This window comes from Acromyrmex echinatior, chromosome 14 (genome assembly GCF_024713525.1).
Source record: "Acromyrmex echinatior isolate Ae372 chromosome 14, ASM2471352v2, whole genome shotgun sequence".
Classification (NCBI taxonomy): domain Eukaryota; kingdom Metazoa; phylum Arthropoda; class Insecta; order Hymenoptera; family Formicidae; genus Acromyrmex; species Acromyrmex echinatior.
This window is the reverse complement of record NC_141865.1, coordinates 1,215,001-1,239,694: the sequence shown is the minus strand read 5'-3', so window position 1 is coordinate 1,239,694 and position 24,694 is coordinate 1,215,001. Positions and strand designations below refer to the sequence as shown.

At 30.3% G+C, this 24,694-nt stretch overlaps 2 protein-coding genes across 7 annotated transcripts in view; both read left to right on the top strand.

The window, feature by feature from the left end:
• Positions 1–18,713, top strand: LOC105144651 (hypothetical protein). Of its 6 annotated transcripts, XM_087413449.1 has the most exons (11): positions 2–253; positions 567–724; positions 800–955; positions 1,255–1,377; positions 8,495–8,646; positions 8,765–8,878; positions 9,825–9,885; positions 9,996–10,285; positions 10,372–10,503; positions 10,574–10,786; positions 14,641–18,713. In XM_087413449.1, exons 3-11 carry the CDS (start codon positions 834–836, stop codon positions 15,726–15,728), a joined length of 2,295 nt encoding a protein of 764 aa, XP_087269575.1. In that variant the 5' UTR covers positions 2–253; positions 567–724; positions 800–833; the 3' UTR covers positions 15,729–18,713. The 6 variants fall into 6 exon arrangements, with proteins under 6 accessions (XP_087269577.1, XP_087269575.1, XP_087269574.1 ...); XM_087413451.1 differs by having other exon boundaries at positions 1–253; positions 567–955; positions 10,375–10,503; XM_087413448.1 differs by having other exon boundaries at positions 600–955.
• A 2,877-nt stretch (positions 18,714–21,590) lies between these two features.
• The window catches only part of ALiX (programmed cell death 6-interacting protein-like protein AliX), an 8,271-nt gene continuing 5,167 nt past the window's right edge, over positions 21,591–24,694 (top strand). The window contains exons 1-4 of the mRNA XM_011053684.2: positions 21,591–21,850; positions 24,000–24,115; positions 24,485–24,612; positions 24,672–24,694. The exon at positions 24,672–24,694 is cut by the window's right edge and continues 256 nt beyond it. Coding sequence (XP_011051986.2) covers positions 21,630–21,850; positions 24,000–24,115; positions 24,485–24,612; positions 24,672–24,694 — 488 coding nt within the window. The 5' untranslated portion in view covers positions 21,591–21,629. The remainder of the gene's footprint in view (positions 21,851–23,999; positions 24,116–24,484; positions 24,613–24,671) is intronic.

Below are 24,694 nucleotides of genomic sequence, written 5' to 3'. Positions count from 1 at the left end.
GAAAAATTGCCTTTATAATCTAGGAATCTCTCTGTTGATGCTCCCGAATGATGTGGGGTTAAGTTTGCGAAACGTAGTTCTGCGCAAGAGAGGTGAACGTAAAGAGAGGCGTTTGGTATTTTAGATCTAATTATTTTCAAGTGGCATAATCAACGTTCTTTGTCTGTTTAAATTTGATAAAAATCGAATGTAATTGAAAGGACGGTAAAGGGTTTTAGCTGCTATTATGAAATTTGTAAAAAATGATAACGAGGTAATGCAATAATGAAAAATTCATATATCTTACAATATATTGAATATTATTACGATCTGCGGACGTAATTTTCCTAATTAACTTGTGAATTTCTGTCTTAACTGCGCTATATAATGCTATCTTATAAGAATGTTCTTACAGTAAGACATTGTTACATATAAAAAGATATATAAAACTATAAAAAAACAGCTGGAAAATATAGTTTTAATTTCAATACAAAACTTTTCAACTTTTGATTTGCACATTTATTATGAAAATAGTAACACATAAATGTGCAAAGTTGAAATATTTTGTATTAAAATTTTTATTTTAGATTAGACATTCCTAATTAATAAAAAAGAGATAGATTTTTTTAAGAGTTCTTAAAAAAAGTGCAACTTGAAAAGAATAAATATTGATTATACGAATGACAAACATTACTGTAAAAAGTCAAATTAGTGCAATAGACAGTGTGGACAGTAGTGATTCTGGGTGTGTTCCATATCATTAAGGTTATGTCACACGTTATGGACTGACAATATCGTTCTTGATTTCGGACGTTTTTAGAACACGAGACCGTGCTCTGTAGGAAATTTGTAATATGATACTACCTTTCTTTGAAGAAGATGCCTGGTGCTACTGGGTTGTTTCAGTTGGTGCTCTGCTATCATTTCTCGGTCTTGTTGCTACTTGTATCTGCAGTTGTCGACGAAATGAGAATAAGTGAGTATACTAAGGATTTGTTATTAATCATGATTTGTTATGATAAATTATATTTCTAGTAATTTAAGTTATTAACATGTAAACATTAATAATTAGGCAAATGTAAATATTATACAAACTATTTCTTTGGTATAATGTTTAATAAATTAACACTACACTTTTATTGAGTTGATAATTTATAAATTCATACTTTAAAAAAAAAAGATTAATCATTGTAACTATTTCTTTTGAAACGTAATTTCTAAGTTAATTTAAATTAACTTTATATTTGTTGTACAATTATAATCATATTATAACAGGAATGAATTTCTGGACCTCGCTGGTACAGTAACACTGAATAATTCTGAAACAGACAATTTCGACAGAATTCTGACATTGGATGTATGCCAGGTTGTTGAGCAGGATATCAACGATGGAAAAAGGTTTCTACCTTAAAAATAAATTGGTTACATGAAATTTTTCTTAGTAAATACAAAAAATAAGAATGTTCAAGCACTCTTACTATTAATCAAAACACTGTTGTGTCTCCAGATATTTACATATTATATTATGTGCTTATCCTTGTTCAAGAAGTAATTTTAAATCAAAAGTGAACACAAAATTATTAAAGTTGCTCAATTTTTTAATTTTATATATTTTTTTGTATGAATTACAACTTTTTAAAGTTGAACATTTTGGCCCATTTTCAGCTTGGTTCCTACCTTTTACCGATCGACATTTAAGCTGCACGCAGGTTGGTGAAGTAAGGGGCAGGAATCAAATGACCAAGCTGAAATGTGCAACTAAATCCCAGTTTTGTTTTAAATAATTCATTGATTGCGATAAAACAAAGACTACATATTATTTGCTGCACAATTTTATTTTATTAAAATGTAATTAATATCGTTTTCTCTTATCAGCATATAAATAACATAAGCTATTCATATATCAGCATTTAGTTGTCACTGCAATTTTTTACATATTTGTATGTGCTTGTTGTAATTTGTTTAAAAGTTCTTATTTAATTTAGTGTTATACATTACTTTTTCTAATAATAGAATATGATAATAAAGTATTAATTTAATTGACTGTGCATCATTAATATCTCTGTAAAAGACAAAAATTATAATGCTATATTATGTAAATGTAATATATAAATATATTAATTTGATAATAGGCATTCATTTTATTATGTTATATTTAAGGGTGAATCAGAATAGTTGAATCCCATGAGAAAAGTTTTTTTATTTTATAAGAAAATTATCAACTAATCTAATTATCGATTCAATGATACAGATTAGATGCGTGAATAACATCGTTCGAACTGCTAGTATGAGCGCGAAAACAGACACGTTTAATATTAAGTTGTGAAAATTGTTACAAGATTTTATTTTTATTATACGAAGATATTAAATACACACACACACACACACACACACACACACACACACACATGCGCATTTTTCTCGGTGCACCCAGAACAGCAATTCGCACAATGTATCCATATATCCGGGCCCCTATTCTTCAAAAATACGAAAAACTAGGGATATACTATAATATGTATTACGTATACTATAGCATTGCCCTAGTTTTTCGTATGCGATACTTTTCGAGAATAAGGACTCTGATCTATATCTCTAAGACCCGATTGCACCAACGTACTTTAATTTTAAACGAGGCTTAAAACTCTTAGTTTTTCTCTTTAAATCCAAAAAAAGGAAGAGATGGAGAAAGCTTTACCCCTCATTTAAAATCAAAGTAATGTTGCAACCGGACCTTAGTCGATAATTTTCTCATAGGGTAAAAAACTGGTTCAACTATTCTGATTCGTCCTATATATAGTAATAAGAAAGTTACTGAAACTGAATAGCTATTATTTTATAAAATAAGTGGATAGAATGAAATAAAGGAAAAAAATATGGATATCTCTGTAGAAGAAATCCATTATTTTTATTAGCATAAAAATAATACGAAAGATATATATATATATATATATTTATAAATTTTTAAAAATAAATATTGTATAAAAGCTGAAACTTGAATGGTTTCATAATACGTATTTAGAATTTAAAAGATTTCGACATGAATGGCTATTTTTCTAAAACAATTTATCTTCAAAGACTTGGTTATAATAATTAATATTCAAAAGTGTATCTAGAAATTTTCAAAAGCTCTGTGATTATTGGCAAATTCAGATGATCGTCATTTCGTAAACATCACTGAATCATTTTAATGTACAATATTATTAGTCCTTTTGTATATATTTATTTTATGAATTTATACATGTGTACTTTTTCAGAGCTGGGCCTTGAAATGTATTTAAAATACTTTTGTTTAAAACACATTATGTATTTGCAATACAAATGTATTTTGTACTTTAGTGGATCACATAAATGTATCATTTTGTACTAAAAATTGATTTTTGTATGTTTAAAATTTAATTTTTTTTGTATTTTTCAAAGATTAATTGTCAAATTACTTAGTAAGTAGTTTGAAATACAAAATGCAAAATACTTTCCATCTTTCATTATTAATATTGGAATACAAAATATATGCTTAATTGCTATAAAGTACAAAATACAATTGTCTTACGAATATTGTTTTTCAAATGTACTTTTTTCAAATACGTATCCGACAGGGCAGGAAAAAAATGGGTGGAAAAAAACCACAATGGATTACGGATTTTATTGATCCGGAGTTTATCCATTGGAATAAATTTGTGGTAAAAACTATAAAATTGACTAATATGTGATACTATAACATATTTATATATTTTATATGCAATCCCATTGCATATATTGTACTTACAATATTTTATTTTATGTGTGTGGGCATTTTTTAGAAATAACTGTGCGACTATATCCACTTGTTATATTGATTATAGCGAAAATAAATTAGTGCCGTTATTTATTCATGATAAAAGATTTCGTTTAATACTTAAGAAGCTAAATCATCAAATTTGTCTCATTTTCTTGTTTATATATTTTTAAATAAATTACATCCTTTTTAATATTTCGATGCCTTTACGAAAAAACTGGCTACGGTTACCACAATCAAAAATCGCCCATCAATACATTTTTTAATAAGAACTATAGTGTCTATAGTATGATTGTGATAATCGTAAAATGGCATATCTTAATAGATGGCTTAAGATATGCCATCTTACGGTTATCACAATCAAAATATTGATGGGCGAAAATTATCATTATTTTCTGTTGTGACAACCGTTGCATTTTTTCTATGTTTACATCTTATGGCAATAGATCCTCTTTATTACGCTCTCAATAATAGATCAAGTGACTAATCACACTAAAGAATTTTTATAGGTATTATGTATTTCAGACAACAGAGATCGGGTTCACATTTACCATTTAACATCTTGTAACAAAAAATCTAATTTATTAGTATTGATTCCTAATTTATTGCGAATTTTATTTTGAATGTAAATGAAATTAGAAAACTTAAATAAAACACACATAATTGATATGATGCACTCATCTCGCATGCAGCAGTGCTTCGCGGTCATGCGAACATGGGATCGTGCACGTCTGCGCCTTACTGATTGCTTCATTGACAAATAATAAACTGAATGTGTAATAATTACTTTAGTTTTTTTTATTTATTTTTTATGCATAGATTCTTGCTCATAGAAATCATAAACTAGAGCACTTTAAACTGCCTGCAAATAGAATATTGATAATTTTATTTATTTTATTGTTTTTAATAGAAAGATTTCGAGCTGGTTTTTTTAAATAACCAGAAAATACCGGTTTTTACCACTGATATAAATTTTATCCAAAAAATGTGGAATTTTGCCAACCCTGAATTACCCAGCCTTGCACTTTTTCTGTATGCTCACAAGAAAGATTTTATTTTCTATGATATTAATGAAATAATATAAAATAAATTTTATAATACTAATTTTATAATAGTAATATTTATTTAATTTCGTTTAATATACTTATTACAAAATAATAGCCATTAGTTTTACCAACTCATAGTTACTCATTGTCAGTATATGTATAGAGTGTGTCTTAAGTATACTAAAAGATTTTAAAGGTGATTCCTCACAAATTTAAAACGAAAACTTCATATGATCATATGTCCAAAACGGCTTATTTTTTTTAAATATAATCAGAATTAAAAAATTTCATTTTTTCCAAAAATTTTGAAAATCATTCAATCTATAATATTTTGATGAAACTTTGTACATGTTTAAAGGGCATAAAGCCTCATCTTTTCAGACTATACATTATTTTTATTCAATCAAGGGCAAACCCAAGGATAAGGATTTTTTTTACGATAAAAATATCACTGATTTTTCTTAAGTTTGAAATTTTTTATGATAAATGGGATAAATTAACTGAAAAAGATCTCTTTTAATATTTTTGATAAGGTGAGTTATTTCCGAGCAAAAAAAAAACAAATTTGAATTCGTGCATTGCAAAATTGTTTTATTTCATTAGTAGATAATGGTAGACGAAAATGGTTTATTTTATCAAAAATGTTAAAAAGATCCTCTTTTTTTGCTGACTTCCCAGTATTAAAATGATTCTTTTTTTCATTCTTTTTAAATTCTACTAAATCATTGATTATTATGACATATTAATTTTGAAATTGTTTCTCTCGAATATTTTTCAAAAATAAACAAAATAACTTAACAATTATCTGCATTCAAGAAAAAAATGCATTTTTGCAATCGTTGTAAAATTCTTAATATGATTGGCTTTTGCCCTTAGGTTTTCTTGGATCCGAATGTATAAGTCAATGATATTAATTAAAGAATACAACAGTTGCATAGTTTTCTACTGAATGCAGCCACTGTAATATAACCGCTATTCTAAAAATCTTGTAAATAATAATAAAACAATATCTCTCTCTTGCTCTTCGTCACATTAGCATAGCGATGGGAATAATTGTGGAGCCTATAAACAAAAGCTATTGATGAACAAGTCCATAATACAACAAGCACAAAATACCTCATCACTAATATCAGTGCAATCATTTAAATATGGATTAAGCAGAAGATATCTAATTGGTCACCTTTGTTCTCCTTTTTCTTCTATTCTTTTCGTTACCTGTAATTTAAGATAACAAGCAACAAAAATAATATTCACTAAGATATTTACAAAAATTATAACAGAAATACGTACGAATTTTATAATATCGAAATTTTTATTTGTATTATTATACATGAAAAATAATTTTTTAATAATTAATAATATATTTTCAGTTTGCAATTTTAATTTTGAATTTTCTTTTCGATGTGTTCCGAAAATCTTAAACCAACAAATTAATTTTACAAGTCTTTAATTTCTAACACTACTAAATTATTAATTAGTACGACACTTCACGTGAAACATTTTTTTCTCTCGAATATTTTTGAAAACGATAATATAAACAGTGTAAAATAAGCAAAATAATGTAGCAATGTAATATAACTGATATTTAGAAATATTTTGAAAATAAATGTCTACTAAGATAATAATTATAAAAATATAACAATAAACAGAAACTTATATCAACATCTAAATTTTTAATTGTATATGTAATAATTTTTTAATAATAAATAATCTAAACATTATATTTTTAGTATGCCACTTTAATCTTTCTTCACAATGCGTTTCTTTAAAATTTATAACATATTAATTTTACAAGTCATTTAAATTCTAACACTATTAAATCACTAATTAATATGAAACTTCATATTAATTTTGAAACAATTATTTCTCTCGATTATTTTCCGAAACAAAGTAAATAAAAAGAAATAATTTAACAATGACTGCGTTCAGCAGAAAAAACAACTTTGCAACCGTTGAAAGATTCTTAATATAATTGTCTCTCTTGCTCTTCTTGGATCCAAAAGTATAAGTCAAGGATATTAATCCTAGTTATACACACTTTTTTTCTATCCTTGATATACATACTCGGATCTCTGAGATCTTATCCATATTTGTTACCGTTAATTTTCATAAAAATATGGATATATTTTAATTAATTTTTTTTTTCAATCGATGGAAAATTGATTAACAACTTTTACATAATGTATAAAAGTCGATAGAATTAAGGAGCTTCGGATATATAGGTTCAAAGAAAAACAAAGTTTAAAAACACAAAAAAATCTCGATTTTGCAAATTGCATTGGGGTTTCTGTGACCCAGTATGTACAACTAGGGTTAAAGAATACATTAGTTGCATAGCTGCTTTTTTACTGAATGCAATCACTGTGATATAACTGATATTTTAATTCTTGTAAATAATAAAAACAATACTTGCTTTTGTTTTTCGTCACACTAGTGATGTAAATAATTGTCGGTCTCTTAATTAAAGAGCTATTGATGTACAAGTTTACAGCATCACCAACACTTCATCGCCAATATAATGTGCTCAATTTATCAATTTATCAATCGACCACTTTTTTCTTCTTTTCTATTCTTTTCCTGTAATTTAAAACAAACAACAGAAATAATGTCCACTAAGATTTTATTTAAAAAATTATAACAGAAATCCATATGAATTTTGTAATATTGAAATTTTTATTGTGTGTATATATGCAAGATGTCCCGTAAATACCTGAACAACGCTTAAGGGAAGATTTCTGAGATCATTTTGAGACGAAAATTTTAACATCAAAATGTTGAGACTATAATAATTTTTGAATTATAAGTGTTTAAAATTAGTGAATCATATCGTCTACAGTTGGCGCGCTCAGAGGCGGTATAACGTAAAGACTTGGGATGCGTTTCGAGTTAAGCATGAAGCGTAAATTGTATCATTTTACCCTTCTTTATTATTTGATGAACAACAAGGACAAATGATGCATCATGCGTTTTATGCAAAACTCTGAACGTACTCTTAAAAACGCGAAAACTGACTTATCACTTCTTTTGTTAATATCGATTTTAGGATTACATATGTGAATATAAGATTTTATTTACTGATATTTCTACAAACACATTGTACAATAACGTTGTGCGACATTATTATATTTGAATGAGTTTTAATTGAATATTAACAATAGTACATAACTCTATATAAAGAGCTACTAATTTTTGCTAATTAAGATATGAAATTGATAGCAGATTGTTCAAAGAACTGTCTTATCTGACAGCTTGCGTTTTTTGTATCATGTAAAAGTAAAAAATATTATAAAAACGAAAATTTGTCGCACAACGTTATTGTATAATGCGTTTGTAGAAATATCAATAGATAAAATCTTATATTCACATAATATATAATCTTAAAATCGATATCAACAAAAGAAGAAAAATCCCAAGAAGTATAAAAATTACGAAAGAATGTCATTTGAATCTATTTTTGGAACTGTTTATAGCAGACTTCGACTCCATTCTTGTAACGAATATCAAATTTTCTGAACAAATGATACTCATTTTAATTAATAGAAAGTAGATTACTGTAACTTTTAACCGTTACTTTTTCAAAACTAATTAAACTGAATAACTTTCTTTATTAACTTTATCTTTTCCGGGATATCCATCTGAGGAAATTAAAATGCTCCACCCTATATACATGTATAAATGGAATATTTTATTTGCATAGGACTACAAGTGCCAACAGAAGTCTTCCAGATATTCCAAAAGATAAGAGCAGAGAACATGAGAACATGGTAGATTCAGAGCCTCAAGATATTTATGACACTACTGAAATTATGGGGGACCATTCAGAATTGTATGCTACAGTCCAAGATGCAGGTAACATGAAATTAAAAGTAATGCAAATAATTAAAATTATAAAAGATAAAAACATTTTATTTTATTATTTTATTTTTATCTATAGTATTATTCTATTTTCACTAACTTTATCTTTTAGCTCAAGAACAAATGTTTGAAAGGGAACCACAAGAAGTTATCTTGCAAGGGTGTACCTTGCCACAAGATACGTCTCACCAATATACAAGATTTGCATCTCCTGTTTCTGACAATCGTAGGTGAATTATTATTAAATATTTCGATAATTATTCGGATTAATGGATACCGCGCCGATGACTTTGACATACGTTGTCAGGATCATGATTCTGAATGACCTTCAAAAGTTTTTAGGTAACAGTCACTATTCGTTCAAAAGTTATTACAAATAACGTTTAAACAATAATATCTTATTTTTACCATTTATTTTTTAGAATATTAAAAATTATTCTATATCCTTTCTGCCATGGGATGTACTTTCCACGCGAAGCGAGGTCCACTCCACTTCTGTCCTCTTGTCTAAAGCCTGATGTCCACGATACTAAAAATCGGTCCGACATCTCGGATGAAGAAAGAATTGACCAATCGCATTGGTCTTGTGACCAAATTGTTTAAATGTGATTTGTTAATTCTTTCTCTGTCCGAGAACTTGGACCGATTTCTAACATCGTGGACATTGGGCTTAAGAGAAAGTCGGTCGCACCTTGACAGAGGAAGGGAAGGAGAGATAAGACTTCGCTTCGCGTGGAAAGTCGATCGCCCCTAAACAGGTGGAGAGATGAATTGAATCTCGCTTTGCGTGGAAAGTCGTATGTTTTTAGAAGGGGGAAGGGGAGGGAGGAAGTGAGATCAATCTCATTTCGCGTAGGAAGTCTTATTCCTAGGGGGAGGTTGGAATCGCTTTGCTTGGAAAGTCCTACGCCCCAAAGCAAGAGGGAAGTGGGATAGAACTCGCTTCGTGTGGACAGTCGTATGTCAGTATATAACAGAAACAAGACATAATTTTTGAATTTGTTAATAACAAACAGTGACCGTCACCTAAAACTTTTTGAAGGTTACTCAGAGTCGTGACCTTGACAACATAGGTCGAAATCAAGGTCATCGATGACGCGGTGTCTGCTAATCCGAATAATCATCAATTTTTCTATCTTTTAATTATTTAATAATATTTTAATTTATTTTAGTTGAACATCCTTACGCCCAACTTCAAAATGTTCAGAAGACTGAGGCTAGTCAAATAAATAGGTATTAATTATTTATACTTCTATGTTTTATATTATTCTATATAGCATCCCGTATACTTTTGTCTTATTTGTTTCAGAAAATATGTAATATTTGTTTCTCATAATTTACAGAAATAATGTTAATCAAATTACGAATACTGAAAAACCATCAACATCAATGGATCAATCGAATGAAAATCCAATCGCGCCACCGAGAACTCGACGATCTTCATCTCACAATTCACTTCTTAATTCTGAGATACATTATGATATCCAGGCTGCTAATGCTATCTCTGGTAGTGTTCAAGCTAATCAAGATTTACCCTACATGACACCGCCTCTCTTAATGCTACTGCCACAGCCACTGCATCCCCAACATAATAATCTGCAACAACACTTCAGTGGAGACTCGCAAGATTCGAGTATTTGCATTATTCTTTCTTTCAACTTTTCATTTATTGTATGATGAATAATTTCTAATGAATTGCATGTTATTTTTCTATAATAGAAGGATATACAAGCATAAGCGTAAGGGAACCATTAGCCAATATAATAGCACAAAGTAAGACAACTTACAGACAAAATCAATCTATTCGACCAATCACTGATCCCCATTATGCTACTGTTTCTGATGATTCTGGTAAATAAGCTTCAGAAGTAAGCTATGATAATTATAATACATAAACTTCATATAATCTGACATTCCATAGACGAAATGTATGCTGCAATTGATGAACAGGATAAAATATATACCAGTGGCAGCGAAACATATGCACAAATTCAGCCAATGACATCAGAAGTGCAAGTACAACATGAACAAATAGTATTTTGTCAGCCTCCGCGCACAGAAGAAACACATTCTGCACCTCAACCACCAAGTGTCGATAGTTTACGTCATGTTGCACATGCCCATTCTAGGCAAGGTAATAACTTCTTTTGTAGTCTGGAGACACGGTAGTGTCTCGGCGTTAAGACATGGCGCGATAATTATGTATCGTAAGTACAAAAAGTGTTCGTACAGGGAAAATATAGCAAAAGCTTTATTTTTAGAAAATAAACATCCAACGAGAAATTATTCATTGAATTGATATCGAATAAACATCGATACGATGATGTCAACACCAATTTCATCATTTCAATTTAATGTTTAATTAACTATCATTTCTTACTGGGATTAGCAATTTATTCATAAAGAATGAAATAGACTGTATAGTTCTCAAAATTATTGTACTAAAAGATGTGTAATAATTAAATAAAATACAATATTAAAAATAAGCGAAAATTAAAAATGGTATTATTTGGATGCACAAAGGTATTTGTACAGTCGAGAAATTCTAAAATCAGGAAGATATACTTGTTCGTTTATATTAAAACAGAACGTATTTACTACATATAATTGCTAATTAATATTTATTTTTTACAAATAAAACTTTTTAAATAAAAATTTTCCTTGTACGAATACTTTTTGCACTCACTGTAATTTAACACAATTTTTTTTAGATCCAAAAGCAAAAGTAATTATTTAATATATGCAATTATGCAATTACATTTCTAAAATAGTTTATCTTGTCACAATTTTAAAATACAAGACAATTTTAAAAAGTTAAAGGGATACTGGCGTGACAGCCAAACTCAACGAAATAGTTTTACCGATTAAATGTGATTTACACTCATGATTTATACAATGCAAACATACGATTTACGAGACATTGATATCATATCACTATACACCAATATGACACGTACATACATATACAATTTGTCGCATACCAAAATTTCTTTTAGATTTATAAATTTATTTCTAATAATTCACATATATTCAAAACAAGTATCTCAAAGCTCAGAATTAAACATTTTAAAAAGCAACAACGGGAAAATGAGCCAAGCGCGATGTTATACCATTAAAAATAATATATTGACAGTTCAAATATAATATAAAAGTTCATAACCCAAAAGTTTCAGTTCACATTGAACCAGTGAGTAAAAACTTACAACAATTAAGAAATACGAATCCTAATAAGTTCAAGCATTTAAATGCTCTTTTTATTTTATTTAAATTAATTAAAGTTTGAAATCTAAAAAGTCAAGTTGACCTTGTAATGAGATCCCTGAACTGAATTTGACTTCATGATAGCCTATCTAAACGTAGAATTTTCGGCTCTTTTTATTTCTAGAGTAAAAAATAGACGTTTCCATTTAACATGATACCGGTTATAACAATTGGCGGATAATCAATATTAACACGATCAAACATGGAACGTTTCCAGTTGATGTATTAACTTTCAAACTTCATAACTTGTAAAGTACTCAAAGGAAAAATATTTTATTATAGTGTTTTGAAAAGGTTTTGACGTCAGTTATGTGAATATGAAATAAAAAATTGGGGTTTTCATTTAAAAAATTAGATAATCTTGACCTGACTTTAAGGACATCTTCTCTAGATCAATCAAACTCACTACTTTCTTTTTTCCTAGTAACTGAGCAACTTTTGTATAAAACATTTTTCCATCTTTTATATTTAATCCCTAATAGAAAAATTCAGCTGAAATTTCGTTGAATTTTACTGAAATTTCGAAATTGTTCTTCATTTTGGAACATTTTTCAGTGAAATTTCAGAAAAATAAAATTAATTAATTCAATTTGTTTTGCTAAAATCTATTACTGATAACACCGTATTCCATATGAGAGGATCATATGACAAAATTTTGATAAAAGAAAACATTCCTTCTGAATTCTGCAATTAATTTCATGATACTCCCAAGCTTATCCATCTTAAGCTATACCCCCGTGCTCGATCTCTGCGATCGTACAGAATGTGCTTCTTCAATGATTCACAAAAACTTATAATGCTTGTACGTGACAATTTTTATCCGTCATTGTCGCGGACCTCCTACGCGAGGATCTTGCATTCTCCCGATTCGGAGAGCAAGCACGCATGCGAGCGTGCGCTAATTATTTGCTTCTTTAATTGTTTGATTGTAAACACTTGATTATATACACTTTTTAGTCTAATTCCATGTATAAATTTTATACCAATAACGGACCGTGTTCGGTGGTTGCGCTATTTCCTTTGTATTTTTGTCGTCTCATCATCAGAAGAAGGAAGATTCATTATGTCGAGAAGAAAGAAGATACGACCATGTCATATGTAACCAAGATAATACCATGTTGAGAGTCTCATCCGGAAACCCGGTACACGCAGGTCGTATGATTTCGTATTTGTTTTTTTTTATTATGCTGCCGTTTAGAGCCTTGCCGTTTATCGCACACTAATTATAGGAGGAAGAAGCTGTATGTACGTAATATATTTTCTTCCGACTGAGAACCAGAATTATAAGGAATGAAAAGATAATCGTGGACAGTAATGCACATTGCTTCGACCAATTGTACAAAAGTAGAGGGGCTGATTTCGCGTGAGCGATAAGGGTCAATTGACGCAGAAAATGGCCCTAGCCCTGACTAGTGGAGGGCCCAACAGTCTGCGTGGATCTGCGGAAAAATCCCGGTCGGCACTCTGCACTTGTGATTGAGCTTTCTGTAAGATGACACATCCCCCAAGGCACAGATCGAAGATTAAGGAGTGAATCGAAGGTTTCCGAAGGATCACAATATCTGAGAGAACTGAGGTCATATCGATGAAACGATCGTCGTTAAAGATTTTTAAGCCACCGATCACGAGGTTTCTGCATCGGGATGGATCGCAAGTTAAAGATTCTTGAACTTTCGAATGATCAATATTTAGCTTGCTGCATAGTACTGAAGTTCGTCAGTCACGTGTCATCTGATGCTATTTTTGAGCGAAATATTAGTTGCCGAATGTAGGAAGTTTAAGCGAACTTCGCACTCGCCCCTTGCCACAGCCGTGTCATTTTTTTCTGTATGTTTGCGAGTCGAAATTTCTACTAGTTGTGACGTAGAAATAATCATAGAGCCATCGCGTAGAAATTCGTTTTATGTCGCACCAATGTGAGCTGTCCGGGTAACTTCTTGTTATTGTGAGTCTTATCTATCGATCAATATACTTGATTCCTAGCGCGATTTTATGTGAGATATTCATCTTTATTGTATAATAATTTTGAGAACTCCGATCATATCAAATTTAGCACGATTGTTTGATGCGAGTACAGTCGACTCTATCTTTTATTCTGTTGCGGATGCCGAGCCTTGAAGAACTGGGTCTACAAATTCAACATACAGTTGATCAATATCATAACTCGATGTTTACAGAGTACATTTGTTATTTTATTTTTCTTATTAATCTCTGTGCAGTTCTTTCAGCCTATTTCTCTCGTCCTCCAACGTTCTTCCCACCTGTAACAAATCACTCCTGTTGCACCATCGCGAATCGTTTTTGCGTGTAAATACTGTGAAGTGAATCAAAAATTAACGAAAGAGTGGCACGCTCTCTCATGCCTAGCGTCCGACTTGTGTTTGGTGAAAAGTAAAAAATTTTTGTGTACACACACACACACACACACACACACACACACACACACACACACACACACACAATTTTCATTTGTCACATTTCCATTCTTTTGTAAGGAAAACGTACATACTGACCCCTAGAACAAATTTTTCTATTGGATATTAGAATAACTTAGTGCCGCCCCTACCACCTTAAGAAGTTAATATTTCTTAAACAAAGTGTTTGCAATCAAACTTTCACAGAAAAATTTTGTTTATTTTGAGATCATAAATTAATTATTTTAAGTGACGGAAACAGTTTGAAATATTAATCTAGCTATAATATAACTGTCTTTTTTCTTATTTCTAGCGTCATCGTCAAGTGCCAATAGCTCCATTATCAATCTCGGATCTCCTAAACCTGAAAAACGTCAAGCAAATTCTCCTTTACCACCGCCACCAGAAGCAACCGCGGAGGCGTACGCATCTATTGACAAAAAAAACAAAAATGACGATAAATCGAAGTCTTCATTATCGGCGGGTAAATCACTCGAGGATATGTACGCGAAGGTGATGAAGAAGAAAAAGGAAATAGAGGAGCAGCAAAATGATGCTCATCCAAGCTTTAATAATGTTTTACATTCTGAAACGAATGCTTGTAGAAAATTAAGTCTTATAGAAATCAGCCGAGCATCATGGTGCAGCCACGAATCTGTGGAAATACAGAAAAAGGAATCCGATTTTGTTCATTGTTCAACTAATAGCAGTTCTACTACAAGCAATTTTTACGCAGAAAGTAACAAGGGCGCTCCTTTAAAAGTGCCTAAAGATGATGCGGATGTGATCTCGTTACATTTAGAATCTGATCACGAATACGAAGCCGTTAATTCTAACAGTCAAAGAAACTCTGTTACAAGAATCGTTATGAATTCATTTAATTCAAACTATGATATATTACGTCCGCAGTCTTTGCAAGAAAATGAAAACAATTCGATATCTATGAAAAATAATACGGATATATATTCGACACCGTTTAAGCGCAGACAAGTAAGTAACGCTAGCAGCGACGATCCTGGTTATGAGAAGGTGCGATTGCAACAGCGAGATCACGAAATAGATTCGGAGCCAAATTACGAAAGCATGCCACATGATACGAATGAGCCGAACTATGCGTCCGTTTGTCGGCCTGGTGACAGTGATACGGATCCAAATTATGAGTCTGTGAATCACACCGATCCGAATTATGAAAGTGTGAAATACATGAGTGTCGGGCAGAGTGAGGAACCACCATATGAGCAAGTGAATAATTTGTTGTTAAATGCAAATGCGGATGGTTACGAGAAGGTAAAAAATAAGAAAAAAATGGACAGTAATTACGAAAAAATAATATTACATAATTCTTTAGAAAGAATTAGCAATGGAGGGGATACCGACGACGAGCAATTCGTTCAAGTGTAATGTTTTTATTTTGCGTTACTATGAGACCTAATGATCGAACTGTGTGTTCAGTGTTCTTTGCAATCTCAAGCTCACTCAAAATTGAGTGAACAAGATTTGACCTTATATTTTGCAACAAGCGATTTACAAACAATACATCAAATGGCATTGATATAATAATGAGAATAAGACTGATGAAGACAGACAGTAAAAATAAGCTTTTGAATAAAGAGACGATAGCACTTAATTTCTAAATTGTTATAAATGGATGTATTTTTAGGATAATATATAGGAGTATAATTCGAAAAGTTACCAATAAACGAGTCAAAATGTGTAATTAATTCTATACTCTGTTCAATGAAAGAAATAGGAAGCGGCAAAATGAGGATGTATCCACTACTGTATACGTGTATATGATACTTCCAGACCTTGGGCTTAGAAAATTGACCGGATGAAATAATCAGAGTTGGGAAATAACACGTTACTTATAACGCCGTTACATTTTTCGGTAACGTTACTTTTTTCTATCTTTAACAGTAATGGTAACGTCATTACATTTTTGCAATAGTGATAACGATTCAGTCGCTACTTTTATCGTTACTTTAATTTTTATTGATCGAATTGGATTATATTTCAATATTGCTAGCGCTGAAAGATGTTTCGCTTTTGTATCCCTAGAAGTGTACTTCTAGTTACCAAAGTTGTGTCATTGTTATAACAAATGAGCGAAATATTAACATTATTTTAAATGCTTGTGTAAGTATACAAATATATATTTACAATTTAATATTGTATTATATATAATAAAAGATTACTATTTGCAATAAATATAATTCTAAAATATTTATTTTCTCATTTCTATATTTCTTAAAAAATATTTTATATTTTATACTTTTGACTGCATTCCGGTAATTACTCTCAATTTTGAAAATCTGTTAATTCACATTATATACTACGGATTTTTAGTACTGAAAGTGAATCTTAAAATATATGCTTAGACCCAGTTTCACAACTGACTGTCAACTCTTAACCGTGGGATTCAACTTATTCATTACTTCTTTTCAATTCTAGAAAAGATGAGAAATAAGTTGAACTTTAATAATTAAAGTTTAAAAACAATATTTAAACAATACAATATAGTATATATGCAAGTACATATATAGTGTATATTAATAGTTCAAGATTGAATTATTTAAAGCAATGAAGATTCAGCTTCGACCTAATAGACATTGTCTAATAGATATTTTTCTAGTATTGATTGTATTTCTCACATATGCGGTTCAAAATAAAAATTCTTAATATTATTTAACAATATTTAATTTAAATTCGATAATTGTTGAATTTAGCTCGATTGTTTCTGCCAGATTCGATCGTTTTTTTGTGCAAAAACGCGTCGAATGAGCCTAATTTTATTAACGTCGTTGATTTTATCAACATGTGTGAGCGAACTAAACTCAACAATTTCCCGAAAAGTAACGAAAAAGTAATGATTCGTTACTTTTTCAAGTAACGGTAACGCATTACTTTTTAAAACTTTGACTAAGTAACTAATTATTTTTAACAAAAAGTAATTACTATGATCCCAGCAAACGAGAATGGATTGAAATGAATTGAAATAGATTCAGATTTTCAGAAATATTGATTTCACGAATGTTAAAATGAATGCTTTTCAATTCTGAATGCATTTTTATTCATTTATAGGAATTGCATGGAATTGCATATCTCTATGCCTTTCAATCTAAAAATAATATTAGCTTTTTCTATATAAAAACACACAATTTGAATATTGTTCAATTCAAAATTTTGAATAGGAAATGCAGTTTTTCAATTCAATTGCATCCAATTGAATCCAATTGAATCCACAATTAAATTCAAAAAAAAGTATTCGCTATTTTTAAAATACGCATTCGGATAGAAAAAAATTTCAATCCATTTTAGTCCATTCTCTTTGCTGAGATAACACATTACATTTTTAAGGTAACGTTCCCAACTCTGAAAATATATAACGATTGTCACAATCGAGAATAGTTGTGGCAAGAAGACTTCTGTCCAATGTGTCATGTAAACGTGTAAAATAATTTTTGAAATGTCTTTTTGAGGTTTGAATATGAGATTACATTAAAAATTTCGCACAGCCAGAGAGCCCAGCTTTAAATTTAAAATTTTCGAGTTACGAACGAATTATTAATTTATCATTCATCGTTATTTACTTAGCCTCATTTATTTTTCATTGAAGAAGACATTAACGGATTAGAAGATGTCTTCTAATCCGTCACTTCAATGTCCAATTCTTCTACCATCATATTATGTAAGAATCTATGAATTTATAGAAAAACTAACACAATGGATTGCTCTGACAATATTATTTTTAGAATATTATTTAACAATATTATTTTTAGAATATTATTTAACAATATTATTTTTAGAATAAATAACTGTAACGCAATAAATGAACTTCAAGTAATCTAATGCTCTGATGACATCCGCTGATATAAGATATTAGCAAGTTGCAGTACTTACTGTGAAGAGGCAGCGAAGACTTGTGCGAAACGGATAAATTTTCATCCGATCTAAGGTTATTCTCTCCTTGAACAGAGTATAATATAAAACTGTAAAACTATTACATTTGCAATAATATTTGTCATTTATACGAATTAAAGCTTCGTTATCGTCTGTCTTTAATAAACAAATTCGATTACATTTACCATAAGCTAAAGTGACGTAAAATGATGTTTTTAAAATGTTCAATAAATTCATTAAATGTTCATTTAAAAAATGCGGTTAAAATAATTTATGAATGTAAGTATAGTTGTAATTTGACAATTGTAAATTATAAACATGTATTTATTTTCATCAATTCTTAAATATAAAGAGATATTCATAGTTCGGTATTTGTAATACGCGCGCGTACGCAAACACACACACATTTTATACATGCTAATTATTCTATACATGGTAATTTTAATGCTGTATTACTCAAATGAAAATAATCTAAGACAAAAATAATATCGAGGCTATTTTTATAAGGACCACCATAGGTAATTTTTCATGATTATTAAAGGGACTCCGGAAGCTCAATGATAATAGAAGAATAGTTTATCTTATTAACTGTTTTGGCTGTTCTAAAGAGATAAATTAATGAGGATTTTACACTATTTTATCATTAGAAATTTTATAGATTTGTATATTTTTAATAAAATAATGATTAAATAAGATAAAATTCTCATTATTTATATCTTCGTAACAGATAAAATAATTGATAATGTAAATGAACTCTTCAAATGCGATCAGGCTTTCTCCGAGCCCCTTTGATGGCCATGTTAACTTCTATAAGAATGTCGATTTTTAATAGTATTTTGTTGATGTCTTCATATATGTGCAATAACTGTATAACAGTAATATGTAGGGATAGATCGGATATTCGGAAAATATATTCGCAATTCAATACTTTTTTTTTATTATCCAGTTGGATAGCCGAATATTAGCAGTATATTCGGTTGAAATTTTATATAGAAAGTTGCATCATTGACGCAGAATTCTATTGTTTTCAGCTGAGCTTCTTGCACAATTCATTGTTTACGCTGATAATCAAAATAGATTGTCAGTGAAAAATGCTGAAATGTTATTATGAAAAATTGGTAATTACACAGTTTCATATTGAACAGGATTCAAAGCAGAATCGAAACGTTTATATGTTTTAATATTTAAGTAAAATATACAGTGTCCGCCAAAAGTTCCAGCTGATTATCTCGAAAAGTATGCATTTCTGAGAAAAATGTTTTAAACAAAAATTATAGGGTTAAAAAATCTATTTAATGATCTTATCAGTTTGACCTTGGGTGGCGTCGGCAATGTCAGGGTCACATCAATTTTTATATTAGACATCCTATTTTTTATTTCAGAATCTAATAACTGATATCAAAAGCTTTTCAAAGCTTTTGGCGACGCCACTCAAGGTCAAATAAGATATGATCTGGTAATTAAATAGATAATCTGATAAGATCAGATTAAATAGATTTTTTTAACTCTATAATTTTTGTTTAAAATATTTTTCTCAGAAATGCATATTTTCCGAGATATTCAGCTGGCCCGGAACTTTTGACAGACGCTGTATATATTTATACACTAATGTGTCGGCTCTGAAAGGCTTTATTTAATTTATTCAAGTAAGTCGAACTTGATGTGTGCAAAATTCTAGGGTAAAGTGTCAATGAAATAAGAGCAAATAAGAGAGGAAAAAAAATGTTGAAAATGTTTAATATATATAATCTAGTGACAGGAGGCGTTTATATCATAGATTTTTCTTAAAAAAAGAGATTATAATAATTTAAAAAATTACGAAAATTATAATAGTCACAAATAATAATAAGTTATCGGTCGTTTTGCAAAGGTATTTAATGTTAAAGTAACAAAATATCGAATTTTCATAAAAACAAATTGTATAATAAATCAACTTTTTATTTCATTATGTTTGCAGACTAAATATTGTTTATTTCATAAAAAGATACACGTAGTTTTAATATTTTATCCAAATCATGCAGATATATTTTGAGTGGTAAAGCATCCCAAATTTTAGAACCATCCTAAATGATTTTAGTTATTCTAACCATGCACTATATGTATAGATATTATATTTATTTGCATACGTATTATTGTAAAACACATTTTTTTTCTTAAATGTACTATTTTTTAAACATTATTTAATATACTTTTTTTATAAAAAATGCTGCTGCACCTAATAAAAAATGTTATTATATATTACCATTTAAATTGTTGTAGCAGCCAATCTTTTTTTTTTTTTCAGTGTAAAAATTGCATGATTTTGGAGCATAAGTTATATAAAATTGGCTGCGTTTAGCAGAGAAAGCAGCTTTGCAACTGTTGTAAAATTCTTTAATATGATTGGCCTTGCCCTTAGTTCCTTACTGGATCTAAATGTATAAACCAATCATATTTAAGAATTTTACAACAGTTGCAAAGCTGCTTTCTCTGACGAACGCAGCCATTGCTTCTCTCGTATTATTTTAGAAAAATTTATTTGGCGTAAAAAAATAAATTATAATATGACGTAACGAATATGTAACTACGTCGGCGTGATACAAAATTGCGTTTATAGCGCATCAGTAATTTCAATCGGATGAAATTCGCTTTATGGGTAAGTTTACTATTTCTATTTTCGTCAGATTACGTAGATCTAAGGGAGTGTTTATATTAACCATAACCGTATGTCGTAATGTATAAGAATTAATTAATCACAGGCCTAGTTTCCACCGGATTAGAATGTAAGAACCAACCAATTACAATCGAGCATTCTCCTGTCGTTCGATTGTAACAGAGGAATACTTGATTGTCAGTTCTTACATTCTGATCTGATTTAAACCTTCGGTGAAAACTAGGCCATAGATTGAATATTCCCCTCTTATTCCACTGCAAGAACTCGAAGGTGATTGGTCAATTTTAATTTCTAACTGTACTATCGACTGAGAATACGGTCAACGGCGATGCTGCAAACGCTTTGAAGCGTTTTTAACTGATCAGTTTGTAAAATTCTTTCTTCTAATTGGTCCAGCAAATGCTTCAAAGCATTTGTAGCGAGACTTTGATCACAGCCTTAATGGCCTATGTATTTTAGTCGTGCATTTGGTACGGGCACTAACTAGTAACTTTCTATTGAATGATCTTAATTTCGGCGATACGTTGAAAGATATACATGATATGTGTATTAATTAATCATTATGATGTATATTGTATCAATTTAGTATATCATTCTTTAAATATATTGCTGAAATTAAAATAATTCAACAGAAAGTTACTAGTTAGTATGTGTATCAAGTATGCGATGTAAACTAGACCAATATTCCCACCACGGTAATATACCCTTGTCAGCCTTGTCTTCTTACATCATGCCAGAAGTCAAAACGGATGTCAGCTCATATGTCAAACATGGCGGAGCTGATTGCGATCCCTTTAAAAAAGCCTTCGGACGTCGACGTGGTGAAACCGCTCACTAATGTCATCCAATCGACATACAGCGGTACAGGCAAGGATTACACAGAGGCTGTCGCGGAGTTCGGCAAGTTACGAAACAACGCTCTGTGGCGCGCCTTTGAGAAGTATGAGAGCTCCTTGCAGGTTATCTACAGGTATGAATCATCCTTTTCAATTATTATTTCGATTAGTGCGTGATTAGTGTATGACAGCCGTATGACGGATGTTATGACCTCTCGAATTGGTACTGTGACCCTTTATGTTGGGTCGGAAATATAAACAGGGGATCCTCAAGAAGAACCTCTCGAATAAAACTGTATGATTTCACCATTTTTGCACTACTTGTATATTGTCTTATCCTTATTATTTAGCCCAATGTTAAGTTGGGTGAACAAAGATAAGTTGATACATGTTAAGTTGGATAAACAAAGATAAGTTGATACAGGGACATGTTTCCAAATGCAGTTCGAATCACCACGTCAGTGAGAACTGGTGATAAGCGACATTCCATCTTGGCCGATTTATCTTCACACTGTACACAGATAACGAAAAGATCATGCATCTTCCCTTTTTTCCTTTTTTTCCGAAGGGCAATATTTGCAGTTTGATCTTCAATTAAAATTTATCTTAAGTTGGATCTTCATATTTGTTTCACCAATGTAGCTCTTGGTTTACCTCTTTTCCTAGTCCTAATAGGCTTTCTACAATAAACTATTATTTAAGTTTTAAGTCTTAAGTCATAAGAAATTAACCAAGTCGAATGTAAAAAGAACAATCAATTATGATTGGTCAATTTTATTCTTATAGCTTAAGACTTAAGTTTAGGCAATAGGGAGTTTTTTGCAATAACGTGAATTCAGATACAGTGAACGCTAAAGTCATGTTATCGATTTCTTAATTAATTGTTAAGAAGAAGATAACTTGACCTTAGTGTTTACCGTATCTGGATAAACGGTATTGCAAGAACTCTTACTGACTTATTGTAAAAAGTCCGTAATACTGATTTTGCAATGAGACTAGTCGGAAATCTAAAGCATTGTCTACAATGAACAGTAAGGTTGTAGATACATAGAGAGTAAGCTGATTTTCTGACCCAGTCAGAAATGGTTGATCGATCAATGTCAAATTGATGTTGATTCAACGTCGACCGACGTTAATTCGATATTGATCGATCAATCATTTGTAGCTAGGGATGTAAGAATAAGTCCATAAGCGAAATAGATTTCAACCATTTCGTTATGGACTTAAGCCCTGCGCACAATGAAGGAAATATTAGGAATAGGAATAAATATTAAGATTTCAGCCTATCGTGCATTCCGATGTAACTGGTATCTGATAGATTGAAATTTTAATATTTATTCCTGTTCCTAACATTCAATATATTGTGCATCGGCCTTTACTCTACATTCTATTACATCCCAGCTACAAGTGATTGATCAATATTAAATTAACGTCGATCAATGTTGAATTAACATCAATTTGAAGTCGAGCGACGTTGAATCAGCATCGATTTGATGTTGATCAATCAATCATTTCTAGCTGGGCTGTAAAACCAGCTTACTCCCGACATGTCTACACTGTTTACAACTTCTACTGCTACTGTTTATTGTAGACGATGCTTTACATTCAAGATTATCTTAAGAATATTGATGCTGTAAATAATTCAAAGCATTTTTTTATTGATCTATTAATATAATTCTTTGTTTTATTGGTCAATCAAATACTTCGAAACATTTGTAGCGCCAAATAAATTTTATTCTTAAGATAATCTTGAACGTAAGGTGATGAAATTATTTAAAAAATTTAGAAATTTAAAATCTTAAGATTTTCATGAATAAGATTTAAGAAGCATAATGAATTGTGCGCGCGAACATGGCATGGCAGACAGCCTACTGGTTTATCATGCCAGAGGTCCTAGGTCCTGATAGGAACCAAAATATTTATGCTTGTATCTTTTCTCGGAAAAAGTCGGCAACTTTCCGAGAGTATACTTGCTCCTAAAAACATCTCTCGAAAAATTCGCCATTCGAAACAAGCATTAAAACTTTAGGTCCCATATGCTTGTGGCAATTGAAATCAGTATGAACATCACGAACATGTGAAATAGAAATAATACAGACCAGAAGCTTAATGTAAGAAGAAAAAGATTAATGGATTTGTTATCGTATGTTCCATTGCTAATGGGCTCGAATAAAATTTAAATCTTGGTATAGAGCTGATTAAAAGAGATGGAATTGTATCGAAAGAAAAAATGTTCATGTACAATTGAAGAACATCACCACCTAAATTTGATTTTATTTGTAGCTATTACGATCAATTATGCGCTCTGGAAGGAAAAATTCCTGCACATGAATTGCAAATACCATTCAAGTGGAAAGACGCCTTTGACCGTACAATTTTTGGAGGAAAACTTAGTTTGAGTAAGTAGTAAAAAAATTTAATTATTGTCTCATGTCTCTCTGTCTTGATTTTATGATGAACCATTTAAAAATAATTTGAAACAATTACATCTGTCCTTTTCTGAAGAATTTAGCTAAACTTCTTACGTGTACTTTTTTCTTTTTTTTTTTTCATTATGTACTTTTTTTTTCTTTCATTGGAAAAAAAAAGAGAAAAGCTGAACAATGCGAAAGAAGAGCTAAAAAGATTAGACATATTGATGTCTGTTATGAGCTATCTTTAGATTAAGAATACATATTAGACTTATAGATAAGATAAGATATAAATCGAATTAAATCTATGATACATCAATAATAATGTGATACAACTTGTAATACTATTTTACATAGCGATCAGTACATTGGCATATGAAAAAGTATGTGTGCTCTTCAACATTGCTGCTTTACAAAGTTCAGTGGCAGCTACGCAATCCTTAGACAGCGACGAAGGATTAAAATTGTCAGCTAAATTATTTCAGGTTTGTCTTTTTATCCCTATTTATTGTTTACTGTTTAATGGACTGTAATCTTCCTGTAGCAATCAGCTGGAATACTTAATCA

What these genes read in the sequence shown, in the direction of transcription:
- LOC105144651 (XM_087413448.1), top strand. Translation starts at nt 834, where the DNA reads ATGATACTACCTTTCTTTGAAGAAGATGCCTGGTGCTACTGGGTTGTT. An exon ending in TGCTACAGTCCAAGATGCAG is followed by an intron (nt 8,647 to 8,764) that starts GTAACATGAAAT and finishes TTTATCTTTTAG; the next exon opens with CTCAAGAACAAATGTTTGAA. An exon ending in ACATGCCCATTCTAGGCAAG is followed by an intron (nt 10,787 to 14,640) that starts GTAATAACTTCT and finishes TCTTATTTCTAG; the next exon opens with CGTCATCGTCAAGTGCCAAT.